Source organism: Epinephelus lanceolatus, chromosome 24, assembly GCF_041903045.1.
Source record: "Epinephelus lanceolatus isolate andai-2023 chromosome 24, ASM4190304v1, whole genome shotgun sequence".
Classification (NCBI taxonomy): Eukaryota; Metazoa; Chordata; class Actinopteri; order Perciformes; family Serranidae; genus Epinephelus; species Epinephelus lanceolatus.
The window spans coordinates 9,165,470-9,179,661 of record NC_135757.1 but is presented as its reverse complement, the minus strand read 5'-3'; the positions used below and the strand labels follow the sequence as shown (position 1 = coordinate 9,179,661).

Sequence of the window (14,192 nt, the reverse complement as noted above, 5' to 3'; positions counted from 1 at the left end):
GTATACAGTTGGGATCTTTTCAGGATGCTGACTATGAGCCATCGTGCCCCACCTCACTAATGCTTTTACGGTCGAATGGGAGCAAATCCCTGCCGCCAGGTTACCAAATCTTGTGGAGAGCCTTCCCAGAGGAGTGGACACTGTGAGACTTCATGTTGAACCCTGACCAATAATCGACCAATAGTTTGCTGTCTTTCATGACCTGCATGACATGGTGATTGGGCAGGAGGGTCCAGAGACTTTCAGGATCACCCCTGTGGCTTAGGGGTTCAGACACTGACCATGAACCGTAACATCCCTAGTTTGAGTCCATCTGGGGACCTTTGTTGCATGTCGTTGCCCATCTCTTTTTCCCTCATCTTTCTGCAGTCGACTCACTAACAAAATGCCCCAAAAGACAGAAAAATGAAGTATGAATCACAGCCTCATAATGCATCCTAAACACAGATGGCTCCTCATGCTGAAAAATATAACAATGGGCGGATTATGAGACAATGGGCCCCAGGCCACAGACATGCAGAGGGCTACATCATCTCACCTATAAAGGAGCAAGACAAACAGAATTCATAGTTGTTCGGCTCTTTTTGTTGTTGTTTTGCATCTCTTGGCATCTTTCTGTGGTTTTGTGTCTGTAGTTACTTTGCAGCTGCATCTCTTTGTGGTCTTTTTGTATCTCTTTGTGGTCAGTACAATCTGCAGGATATTTTGTGGGTGAAGGACAGAGGAGCCCTGACACTTTCGGCCTCTGGGCCTGTGCCTGGTAGACCAATTTAGTAATCCATCCGTGAGTGAAACCTGATATTTTAAGGTGTCTGACATTTCATTTTCATTCCTGATTAGCATGGATCAGAGTGGTATTATGTAGTCTGATCCCAGCACAAGGACAACTTCATATCCAGAATGTTTGCCTCTGCAGCATCTGAAACGTAAAATGAGATTTTTAGGTTTACGAACACGAGTACATCGACCTGTTTTAGCATGTGTTACTGTGAGTAAAGGCCCATTTATGCTCAACATTAAATACGGATCCAGATACGGACGGAGCCTTCTGTCCGTGCTCCGCGTTCATTTCGTCTGTATTTCTGCACGTTTCCATAAAGCTTACGGATACGGGTCAAACGGAACAGTACCACTGGGAACTGTGGGGGCAGTGTTGCTGTCACTACCCGATACGTAGCTCTAGTGAGACACGAAGAAGAAATAACAATTCAATTTCTCTCATCGGCAGTACTAGAGAAAAGAATTCTCCGTAAAGGGAGAATAAATGAGCCCTAACACCATTCTGCACTGCTCTAATTTGTCACGAATGAGCCAGACTGGGGCTACAAATAGCGTTTCATAGATTCGGCAACTGCCATGAGTCACAACATTTCATCATTAACAAGCAAATTTGAGCGTACGTGAGCAAGGCTGGACTTTTTGAGCAGAAATGCTCAGTTTTACAGGAGCAGATTTAGTTTGCAGTCATGTAGCGTACTGGAGGCAAGTACATGAAGACTGCTGCCGTGCAGAGGTAGAGAATACTTCACATCCCCTGGACAATAGTTAAGAAAAGCATTTGTGGAAAAGCATTGCTAAAGTGGGCCCAAGCTGAGCATCTAACCACAGGGAGCTTCAGCTAGGAAATGGGACTGTTGAGGGTGTGGGCATGCTTCAAAGGTGACCCAGCAAGGCCTCAAGGAACCTGCTATTTAGTGGCATCAGTCTCTTTCTTTCTCTCATTGTGTATCAATCTCTTCCGCTTCCCTCCCTGCCATATTTCCCATTTCCCCACCTCTCTGGCCTTCCATCAGTAGCTAAACTACATGGTGCCATTGTGGGGTTTTCTATAGTCGTTCTTCATCGTTCTGCGCGAAGCCCACCAGGAGTCCTTCCTCTGCCTGCATAGCCCTGCACAAACGCCCAGTAAGGTATCCAGTCTGTACCTTCTCTCTGTGAGGGAAGCTTCTTTAATTCTCAGCGTACAGCAGCATCAGCATTTCAGACTAAGTATCAGGTTCTTTCTACTTTATTCAATTCTCTCTGCTGTATCAGTGTAAGTGACAGGCCCATTTTTATGTGTCTGGAGACATGTATTTGGATCGGTAACAAGATGGATGACCTGACAAATAATTCTGTTTAGGAAACAGTAGAAATAAGCGATGCAGAGCAACGACCAATAAAGCCACACAGCATATAAAGATCTCACAAAAGCATTAGCAAAAATAGCATCTGCTTCAAAGTTGACATGACAATTGCCATCATCATCCGGTGCTTTTCTAATTGTGATATAATCTTGTTTCCTCCATTCAACGCGGCATTTGTCTGTAACGTGAATCACCCTGTAAGTGTTTCATTAATGTAACGAGCTTTTCATTATGAGAATTCAGCTGCGTCTTCTCCGTGCAAGATTATAACCAACACAAGCTTTAACATCGGTAATGATTCTTTGCCGGATTGTTCGGCAATAATAGGCCCTGCTTTTGTGCTAAAGGACGTTGTATTATGAGAACATCAATGCAAAGAGTGGGTGTTGATCTTTGCAAATGTCATGCTCTGTTCCACAAGGCTCAAATTGGACTTGTTGTTCACCCAACCCCCAGCCTGTTTGTTTCCCACTGTCCTGTAATATTCAACAATACTACCTTATTTAATTTCTAGACACGGCTCGTCCTCGGCAAAAGTAACACGGAGCAGAGAAAATTGTAATTTCACAACACATCATTGAGCATTTCCTATTATGATTGCCACATGTTAACATGCTTAGAAAATTCAGAATAAACTGTTTAAACATTGAGTCTCTTGATATCTGCTTTACCTGCATTAATTAAGGGGAACGGCGGCAGCAGTTTGCCTACTTAGCGATAATGAGGTTCAGTGCCAACTATGAATAACAGGAGATTGACCATACGCGAGCTAAATGAATACTGAACACAGCACAGTCAATGGCTGCCTTAAAATGCGTGACTGGAGAGGTTTGGGCTCTGATAAACAAAACAAAGAGAATGCTGAACAGAGAGACAATTAAACCGCCGCATCTGGCGATGCCGATGTGAGTGGGTACCCAGCCACCACAATTACGGCGCTCCATCACTTGTGTAACCCTTCGCTGCCTGGATGTTGTGCTGGGGTAGATGATAAAGCTAATGCTCACTCTCATTCAGAGCTTGTAAAAATGTTTCCAGGAATCGCTTCATGCTGCCCAGATGCCCCGCTGAATCTGGGAAACCCCCCCTTTCACCACCGGCAATCATATCATCTTCTGATTCAATTCCTGGGCTTCTTCTCAGTCCAGATCAGTCACTCGCTATCCTGCTGATCACAAGCTACAGGGCAATCTTGGAGTCCTTTTATGTGGAGCCCAGACTGTTGCATTAAAGGAAGGACTAATTAGAGAGTAGAGGGAATATCATTTCGGCTGGGTGAAGGGAGAGTTTTCCATCAATGGCAGAAGTTACAGAAATGTCATTCTGACATTTTGTGAGAAGGGGATTTGGTTGTGCTTTAAAAGCACAGGCTGTTTATCGAAAGCAAAGAGACTAAGGCATTTTATGATTGAAGAAATACCTTTAACATTCTACCTTGATAACTTCAGGAGTGCACACAGATGGGTGACGAATGAAAATCCAAAATAGAGTTGCTTAGGAAGGTCTTCAAGATGGCTCCACTGCTCCTTGGCATTTTCCTGGGTCCAGAACTTTGAATCCGCCCACTCCTCCGAGTTGACTGCGCCATGACAGGAAACAGAAGTTTCTCAATTAAAATAAGAAAAACTCTCCATCGATCGATCAGCCAGTTGGTGCCAGGTGCAGGACTAACACCGTTATCAAGCTTTCTCAAATGCACCAGGACCAATGACAAGTCAAAGACGCTGATATCCAGGCTGTTCTAATCACATCTTCTCAGTATGTCCCGACATCTTTCTGGCAGTTTCGTTTGTCTCTAGTGATTGATTAGGAAACATCCAGTCCCCCTTCCCTCATGAAAATTGGGAGTGGAAGCAATGTCATACTGACGATAGCAACGGATCGGCACCAAATGGCGCACATCAAAACAGTCGGCCTTATTATTTTCTTTGTACAATTATTTTATTTTCTTTGTACAACTCCACACCGCATTTTTTTTTTTTTACCAACTCACTCTTTGCTTGTACATACCAGCTCCCATAGCCGCTCCTCTTCTCTGCGTCCATGGCATCTCGGCTCCTCCTCTCACTATGGATGTATGAAGAGAACTCTGGTGTTGTTGCTGTCATTCTGTCTGATGTCAGGCGTCACCTCCTTTGGCATTTTGATGATAGTCTTACATAGGTGTACTGTAGGGTTAAAATCCAGTGACTGTGAAGACATATCTAATCCATTTGATTTGACGAAAGCTCCAGAACAGCTTCGAAATGTATGTTGTAGTGCAAGAATTAACCTTTAATCTTAAGTGTCTTTTGTTTTTTGTGTTTGTGTGTTTTGCAAAATCTTTTAGGCAACCATTGGCCTCCATTAATATGACAAAAGCCAACTTGCAGAGAGCTCGAACTCGCTTGCAGCTCACCTGTAATTTGAAAAGTGTGCAGCTCTTGTGCAGCATTATTTGTCTTTAAATTGCCAGCTCGCAGATTCCCTCCCATCTCACCAAAAACATTAAACGGAAAGCTATTTGTGTCCTCATTGCTATTAAGATTGCAAATGCCCTTTCCCAAAAAAAAAAAAAAACTCTGAAAAAGCTTTCCTCTCTGAAGTATGCTACAGGGCTTAATTTGTTCAAGGTTGTTAAAAGCAAAAAAAGAAAGGCTTCCCTGCTCAGGAGCTGGATTGTTTGGATGTGAATGGGAAACGCTGGTAGATTAACTCGACATGGATGGTGCCCGCTCTGCATGTGGATGTACTGATCTGTAATCTGTGTCATCTTGAGCGCACAAGGGCGATACAATGCTCTATTCACTTTCAATTCCCCATGAAGAATGGTTTGCTCTCTCATGTGTGTGATTCCTCTGTCTAGTTTTTTTTTTTTTATCCCCTCACTCAAAGTCACACTGATGTGCACATTTCCCGTCTCCCTCTCATGCTGGCCTGTACATGTCACATGCACGCAGATACAGAAATGCATACCTGCCAGCACTCTCCATCCCTCTTACCCTGTTTTCCCGCTCCTCTGTGGTGTTTTCGTAGCATCCTGTCTGTCTGCTTAGCCACGGGAATCTTTGCTGACGTCTCCGTCCTGCAGCCGCTGAGAGAGCTCTAGAGGCGCGGGGAGATAAGAAAGAGGAGACAATCGCATTAAGACTCACTTTACCCCCCTGACCAAGACCAGAGGTCGGGATTTGAATGTTAGAATCTGTGCACTTAAATCCCTGCACGGCTGTTGGTGCATTTCCCAAAACTGAGCACACAGCCTCCTCCCGTGCAGGCTTAGCTGCTCACGGCAGAGCCGGCACAAATTAACGCGCCGTCGTTAAGGGAACAACATGCAGCCATATGCACGAGGAGCCCCTTGGAATAAGTCTCGGAGAGTGACACCGCGGCTGTTGTCAGCACAGCAGTGGAGCTGTCAATGCTACAACACAACATGCTGTTTGGATCCAATGGGTGAAGCCTCTTGACATCAAAGGTGGCACACAAAAGGATCCGTGTTTCCTTTTACTGTTGCCTACACCTGTCAAAATGGTGCGGTCTGTTTTTTTATTTTTTATATTTTTTTATTGTTGTTGTGTTTCATGTGCTCCTCCTGCACACCGGTCTTCCTGCTCTGTAGCACCACAGAGACCCCTTGTGGAAAAGGGGAGTATAGCCATGTGTGTGCATGTGTATGTATGTGTGTGTGGTCCAGGACAGATCTAAGCATCCCTAAAACACACTCTCTCTGTCTCTCTTTCTCTCTCTCTCACACACACACACACACACACACACACACACAGTCCTCGATTCTTAGCTGTGGACATTATTTTTGTTGAGCCGTGAGACAAAATGCAAAACCGTCCTCCAACTCGGGGCCTTCTTTGAATCTCTAAACCAGATTTTCCCTGTTAAAGCTTTAGCTATCATCTGAGCGCACTAGACTGCACTAGAGGGCCAAATTAGAGCAGGCCTTGGTAAAATAAAATCCCTATTATCTTTGAACTAGCAAGTACCCAATTATACGCCACGGTTATCTCCCATCTCACAGACTTCTGAGTCCTTGCCACAGGGCCAATGAGCAAGGAGTGCTAATGAAGAGATGCTGAATCACCTTTTTGCCTTCCTGGACACACAACTGGTGGAGCCTCCTTGATCATCTTTTTTTTTGTATGGATCAGAGTCATTTCCAGGCTTTGATGATGTGGATCTTTTTCTTTCCCCCCGGTGAGCCTGTCGCAGCACACGGCCACACACTCATGGATGTGCCGTTGGCTGCGGCGCGTGTGTGATAAGTGCAAAAGAAGAATGAGAGGTCTCTAATCCAAGGCAGAGAGAGAAAACGGGTTTAAAAGGGGTTTATCTGTCTCCAGTCAGATAGGACGTGTGTTCAAAATGAGCCGAGCAGAGAGAAGAACTCCCGCTGATGTGAAGGCAGGGGGTTCGTCTGTTGATATGTGTTTTCTGTACACTTTCTTACCTCTCTGTTCTCATGGTCTTCATCATCCCAGGAAGCCTATCTGTACATCACACTGCCTGCTAGTGCAAAAAAATGACCTCAAATATCTCGATAGCGAACTTTTCCCTTTTGCTTCAGCTCTTTTCTACTTTTTCATTTGCGAACTTGATTTTTTTTCCGACGGCCTCACATCAGCTATTACTGTTATACAAATTTTAGGACATTTCAGCTGTAGTTATCGATTCTGAGGTGACGGATTTTAAAGTTTAAAGCTACAATAATCAATCATTTCACATGGATCAAATGACGAAGTCGCCATTTTTGTCTTTGGGAATCTTTGTGAGGCAATAGCAGGTCAACAGTGTATTCCACACATCTCAAAGCCGGGAGCCTTGCGATTCATTTTCAGCGTTGTGTGTCAAGTTTTCCTAGTCATAAATATGTAGTATACTTTGTGTTTTGCTTGGACGCCGATTCACATTTTTGTATAGTGTATAGTGGCTTAGAACATTATGATAGGTGTGTGTGATGGTCATTCCCATGCTCAGTTATGTCTCATTTTGGGATGGATACCATTCATTACATAGATTACACAGACACCATAGAGAAATCCAGGCTCTGATTTGGTGTCAAAACCTTTTGACATTTGAATATTTCTGAAAGAATTGCATTTCTTGGCAACTGGATGGCGAGCGCTTCCATTCTGGAAACTGCTTGGAAATCTCCTCATTGTCAATATACCTATAAAAGCTATCCATCGTCTGGATGCTCAAGGTCATTTAGTTCATGGGCTGCATACAGCTCGATATGTTTGATCTCAAGTAGGCCAGACCAGTAAAATCCTTGCATTCCAACATTTCAGCACCTCTCAAATTTTCCGTTTTTTTGTGTAAAGATGTCGAAGATTTGTGGTGTGTGACGGTAGTATTAGGCTGTTTTTGTTAACTGTTGTAACAAGGTTTATGCTGCTCTCCTTGCCAGGTCACTCTAGAAAGAAACTGTTAATCTCACCTGGTTAAATAAAGGATATAGCAGCCCAAGAACAGCCAAATACTTGCAATTTTATGTCTTCTAGGGCTGCAACGATTAGTCGACTAATCGATGGCTAATCGACTATTAAAATAATTGGTGACTATTTTAGTCGTCGACTAATCGGTTTGAGTCTTTTTTCATAGAGAAGTACTATAAAAGTACCCCAAAATACTCTTATTGTAGCTTCTTACAATCAAATATTTGCAGCTTTACACACTCTCCCATGACGGTGAACTAAAACCCTTTGGAGTGAATACGAAACAAGACATTAGATGATGTAATTTTGGGGTTTGGGAGAGACAGACCAACATTTTTCAACATTTTAACACATTTTTCGATAAAGTGATTAGTCGACTAATCGAAGAAACAATCAACAGATTAGTCGACAATGAAAATAATCGTTAGTTGCAGCCCTAATGTCTTCCCACATTCAATGTACAACTCACTGTTTAACTTGCTCCTGAAACTTGGCACCTCCTAGCCTTCGCAAGTGCATCAATATTAGGTATGTAAAGTCATCCTGGACCCTCTGGTGGGCTGGCTGTTGCTGTATGTTTGACAATCTTGTTTTCAAGGTCGTAATAGGTCATTTTATACAGTGAGGTCAAGTTTAAAAAAAAAAAAAAAAACTGGTCTCACTACAATGGAATGGCTAATATGGGGGCTAACATCGTTACACATGAATACAATTGGGCTCTCAGACTGTTTAGGGACCCCAGAAATATTCAAATACAATAGGTGCAAATAACACAATTGTACTGCATACAAAAAACTGCATGGTTTTGGCCCAAATGTGCATGGGACCAACATAGAGTGGGTATGCCTGTTGAGGGGAGACTCAAAGGTACCCATTGGAATCCATTTTCATTCAGATATTTCGAGGTGAGAGGTCAAGAGACCCCTTTAAAAATGGCCGTGCCAGTCGTTCCCTCACCAAAACTCAAATCCTCAGTTGTGTGTATTTTTGTCTTTTTCTTTTTGTCTGTGACAGTTTGTGGGTTTTCACATCTGCTTATTCACTTCGTGGCGCTTGCTTGTCCTCAAATGTTGGCGACGGTTGCTAAATAACCACCATCAATATGCATTCCTCATCTAATCATCACACCTTGCTTGCACTTTGTCGCAGCTCTTGAGCAGCATTTGAAAAAGAAAATAAGGGAGTTGCTGCGATTAAATCAGGGTGCAAATAAACCATCACACTGCAGCATTGCTGGCCTCTGCTTAACACTTTATTTTCTCTTCACAAACACACTGAAAGCTATGTGATACCAACAGCATCTGTGTAGTTTGTGGAATGAAGGTTGACTTAATCACAGTATAGTTCAATGGACCCACAAGGGCAAACAGCATTCCTTCATTGTCACAAGAAGACACGTATAATTGAGTTGATAATGTGCAATATGAGCTGCTTAGCACGTGGCGAGACGGGAGAAATCAGTATAAACAGTGAGTTTTACATGGGCTATTTGGATTCATTAATAGTGCAAATCACTGTCTTTAAAAGCCGCGTCGTACTTTTGTGTTTTTAAATTTTTCCAAAGTACATCCTGCAGAGTACAGTGATTGAAATTTAAATGCAGGGTCCAGCAGAGAAGGGGGCTGCTGAAGAGTGTGAGAGCTTTCACGGAAGGTACAGCAGTGCTGCGAAGCTGCTGTGAAAGAGGGTTCAAGAGAGTATTTTAAAATCTAAGAGGCCATCAGGGGATTTAAAAAAAGGGTCTGGGATGGTTTAAGATGGCACCTCTGGAGAGCGAGAGACGCTGTCGGAATTGATGGAATCAAGGAGGCTGTTATGGAGTATTTGAAGGGTGAAAATTGGTGTCTGGATAGAGATCGTAATGACAGGAAGTATGTAAGTCGAGGTGTTTAGGGCTGGTTGATGCAGTGGCAGATAGGAGCAGATGTCTTTCCTGAGAGGTGATGCTGTGTGTTGCCCTTTAGTAGCATTTTCTACAACACAATTTCACTCCCATCTCGTCAAATACAGATGCTTGGTCAGTGGCGCTAGGAAGTCAAAATATGAAGTTATGACACTAGTTGTGTCAGTTTTGGACATTCAGCATGTCAGTTTACGCTCATTACATACATTGTGTCTGCATGCAGTCTCTTTCAAAATGAATTTAAAACACAGGCTCATATCCTGTCTCTTGTCTCCAACAGGAAGTCCCGTCAACCTGACGTGCAGAGCATTCTTCGGCTACAGCGGAGACGTCAGTCCACTCATCTACTGGATGAAGGGGGAGAAGTTCATTGAGGATCTGGACGAGGAGCGAGTCCAGGAAAGCGACATCAAGTAAGACTTTCAACATCACACTCAAGCTGATTTTGAGTGTCAGTCCTTAGTGTTAATAGCAATCAGAATTCAAGTCACAAAAGCTATCTCGTATCCAGAGTCCTGATTTAGTTAAATTTAGAAAAAAATGAAACAAAATTAAAGAAAATAACTTAATTCATTAAATCCACTGAGCTTAAGCAGCATATTATAACCAATTCATGAGGTACATTTAATCTGTTCATCAGTAGCGAAGGGCCCTGAGGCTGAACTGGTAAACACCTATAGCATTTAAACCCAGTAACCACAACTGTGTGACCACACATCAACAAACGGAGCAATAAAAGGAACTTTTCACTACCAAGCTATCATTTAAATGATATTCATGAATGTTTTATGTGGCTGTTTAATAATGCAGACAGCTATGCATTCCTTATCGTGAACAATATATATGCACGGCTCAGGCATTGCTCCATCAGTGATCAGCGATTACTTTGCAGTGGAATCTAAGTGGGGGCAGTAATAGCAGAGCAGCACAGCAGATGGAAACTCAGACTGAATGTCCGCGTTGGCCTCCTTTTCCATTTGGGTGACCTCCATCTTTTGGCTCCCACTCGTCTCTGGAAACAGAGGGCTGTTTACTCCAAAATCAGGTGAAAATCTAACGGCAAGGCGCACATGCCGCCTGAAGCTCGTCGACCATCCAACTTTGCCGTCTAATTGGCCGGCACTGTAGGAATCTGCTTTTTTTACGAGATGCTCTCCTTGCTTTAGGTTATGATGCATTCAAGTGGCATGGTAACAAGAAGTTTATTTGTTGAAAGTGCTCTATAGAACATTTGATCTCCAGTTTATTGAACTGTGCAACAGCAGTGTGAGAAAAAAGTCTGGAAAAGTTGAACAAGATCAACCAGACTGTACAGAAAACAGCTGCGGGTTATTACAACTCTGCATGCAGCATTTGGCCAAATGACAAGCTGACGTTTTCTGATAGTGTGAGTACTTTTTTTGACTCTCACAACATTCAGGTCATATCAGAAAAAAGCGGAAGAAGTCTTGTCTTAGCTAGAAAACACTGACATATGGAACTGAACTGAGAAAAGCAGAGCAGTGCACCGACAGCGTACCTCAACCCACGTTTCTTTTCTAGATGATGAGCTGATCCACAGGCAGTGAAGGTCAATCAAAGCTTGAGTGCTCATCTTCAGATGGCCACCTCCTTAGGGGGATAATCAATCATCATCTTCAATAAAGTACCTCACAGTCTGCGTACACACATATGAGACAATGGAGATACTCCTGTCAGCAGTAGATAATGGCGTGATTGAAAAATACAAGCACCGAGCACTATTTATTATCCATTATATTTCACTTTTATTTACTCAGACAGGTTGATCATGATCAGATTGTCGGATGAGGTGGGAGCACGGCAAAGACAAGAGACTTCCAAAAGAAAAGAGGATTAGAAAATATCAAAAAAAAAAACAAAATGCATTTCTCGGCAGACACCCAAGTTGGAAAGGTGTTGCTTTCAAATTAACATAAAGTAACTGGATGCCATGTGTTTGTGCAGCAGTGTGGTCACCGTCTTCCAAATGTAGTTCAGAAAATGTGAGCACCATATAAACCTTTTCTGAGTTTTAGCAGTGAAGAGGAAATTATTGATTCTCGAGAATGTGTTTTCGCACTGCTGTCATCACAAGGGATTTCAGAAAAAAAGTAGGAAGGGAAATGTATCACATGTAACAACTAAGGTAAAATCTAGCCATACGAATAGTTTTGGTTTTATTTGTCCAGGTTTTGAGTTATCTGTCTCTTAGATTTCTGTTTCCACCTGAGTAGAAGGACAGTAAATGGAATTTTGTTTGTGGTGCTCACAGCATTGGAAAAAAAAATGTATCCGCAGTATCTATCCAAAAGAAATACAAAAAAAGATCCTCTGTATCATCACAGACCTCACTGATGGGACTTTCTCTTTACAGTATCTCCAGTTGGTTCATCCAGACATTGTTTCAGGAAACTAAAGTTGCTTTCACATCCATTGTATTCTGATTGGGGCAGAAATCTCAGAGACAGATATCCCAAACTTGGCTAAATAAAACGGAGCTACTTGGATGACTACATACCGCTAGGGCTAGCAAGAAAAATGTTATTGTCTCATTTGGGTGAATTGACCATTTAAGAAAAGACGTTAAAGTAGCCATGGATTAACAAGAAGATAGACTTTTGAGCAGAAAACACCGCTTAAAGCTACTCTTACCTTTCTTGCATTTCACACAATATTTTAACATCCACAACTCAAACACAAGTTCCATCCCCCTCCTCCATTACGTCCTCATTACGTCTATGATAGACGTAGGTGTTGGCAAGGTAACGTTAGATACACGGAAGAGGAGAGCACGTTACAACCAAACAGTCAATGCAACCCCAGAGTTTTAAAACTCAACCGGAGTCACTGTTTTAGAATAAGGTTACAGTGCTAACGTTAGATAGTAGCGTTAACTAGTAAGTGGAAACGTACAAGGAAGATAATGTTAATGTTTCAGAGGCTACGCTACAGTAGGCTAACGTTAGCCATTAGCAACTGGATGCTGTGTTGTCATATACAATGTTATAGCTTATGTTACATTAGAGACAGACTAAAATTACCTGTCCAGCAGAAACTCTGCGACCATCTCGTCCCTTTTTAGCTCACGATGATCTGCATCGATCTTCGTTACGCGAGCTACACGTCAGTCGGAGGCCTCCACGTGGGGAAGACAGACAGGATTCGGTGCGAATGCAATGATTGGTCAGAGTTTTCTTAGAACCATATGAGGATGGTATAATTATGAGTTTTTATCTCTGGTGGAATTCACTTACTGCTTATTGCTAGCATTTTAACCTAAACAAAGAAAATTTCCAGAAAGATAAATGTTGCTTTAAGCAGCAACTTTGTCAGAAATACAACAGAACAGCAACTGGTATATCTGCTAAAGTGCAAAATCATTGTGTTACCTGTGACTGCTTCACAATAAAAGCCACCCAGTGTAGCAGGAAATATGCACCTTGCATTATCAGTTACTTAAAGGCGCTGTATGTAAGAATGTGGCCAAAACGGTTACTGCACTCAAATTCAAAATACTGCTGCGAGTCGTGTCTGCCGCCCCTCCCCTACAGATTCGAGGTTGCCGGACAGCGACACGCTGGAGACTGATTTGTTTGCCCACGGGCGGCTGCCGTGGCAGGGCCGCGTCGCCGCGTCCTTGATCTTCGGTTTTCCAGCGGACCGTTCAAGCAAGTCCGACTTCTCTGCTGCCGGGATACAGCTGAGGAGGAGCCGGCTGCTAATGCTATGTACCGGGACACTGCTAATGCTGCTTGCCGTGCTGCAGTAGCTCAGTCGTAACTGTAACTGATGCTGAGACTCTAAAGACTGCGTCTGCGTGACTGGTAGATGGACCGTAAAAATGTTTTTTAAATGCGAATATTCTGGCTGTACTATTGTTGTCTGTGAGATCAGTATATTATATGAACATTATTCCTTAGTCTCTGTGACATATTAGGATGATTTTACAACTATTTTTACAAAGATTTCTTACATATAGCTCCTTTAATACACCTCTGATATTAGAGTAAGAGAGTGAGAATGAACAGTGAGGCTGATATCAGCCGGATAAAGGTACAAACTGTAATCCTGGATTACATTAGTTAATGTTGGACTCCTCCACCAACAATGAAAACTACTATAGAGAGATGATTACTGAATGTAAATTAAAAAAAATCATAAATAGTGTCAAATAGGATTTGATTTTATGACAAATATTAATGATTCAAACTTAAACATTTACACCATAACAACAAAAAATGAGACGCAGGTCATTATTTTGAGATACTGTGCTATTAGTTTGAGATAAGCATGTCATTATTTCATTTTCTTTTTTAAAATACTCATTATTTTAAGAACGTGTCTCATTAAAATGACTTTTTTCATCACACTGGCAGGAAGGGACTTCCTTTAGTATGGGGTAATAGTGTTGAGGAATAATTAATACACTGGTAAGATAATCATCAAGGTAGTTATTTGTTCAGATAGCCATTTTCGCCAGTGTGTCTGTTCTGAAACACACACATCCACACACCCTTTCATGTCCTGCCCCACTGTACTCCTTTGACGGACCCGACGTATGACTAGAAAATCCCTGTTGTCGACAAATGCCGTCTAATGAAAAGGTTAACTGTAAGCAGCATGACAAGGCTGGGAGGAGAGTTAGCAGCCCTGTTGGTGACCTGGCATTTCGAGATGTCTCTATTAGCCTTCTACCACACTCCGTCCAGCTCTCAGCACCGCTCTCTGTTGTGAAGG

At 42.6% G+C, this 14,192-nt stretch overlaps 1 protein-coding gene across 3 annotated transcripts in view; it reads left to right on the top strand.

Moving 5' to 3' along the window:
* Positions 1-14,192, top strand: part of LOC117250019 (interleukin-1 receptor accessory protein-like 1) — a 375,630-nt gene that overhangs the window by 319,657 nt on the left and 41,781 nt on the right. For all 3 annotated transcript variants that reach the window (XM_033615958.2, XM_033615956.2, XM_033615955.2), the window contains exon 7: positions 9,736-9,868. In XM_033615958.2, the coding sequence (XP_033471849.1) occupies positions 9,736-9,868 (133 nt within the window). The remainder of the gene's footprint in view (positions 1-9,735; positions 9,869-14,192) is intronic.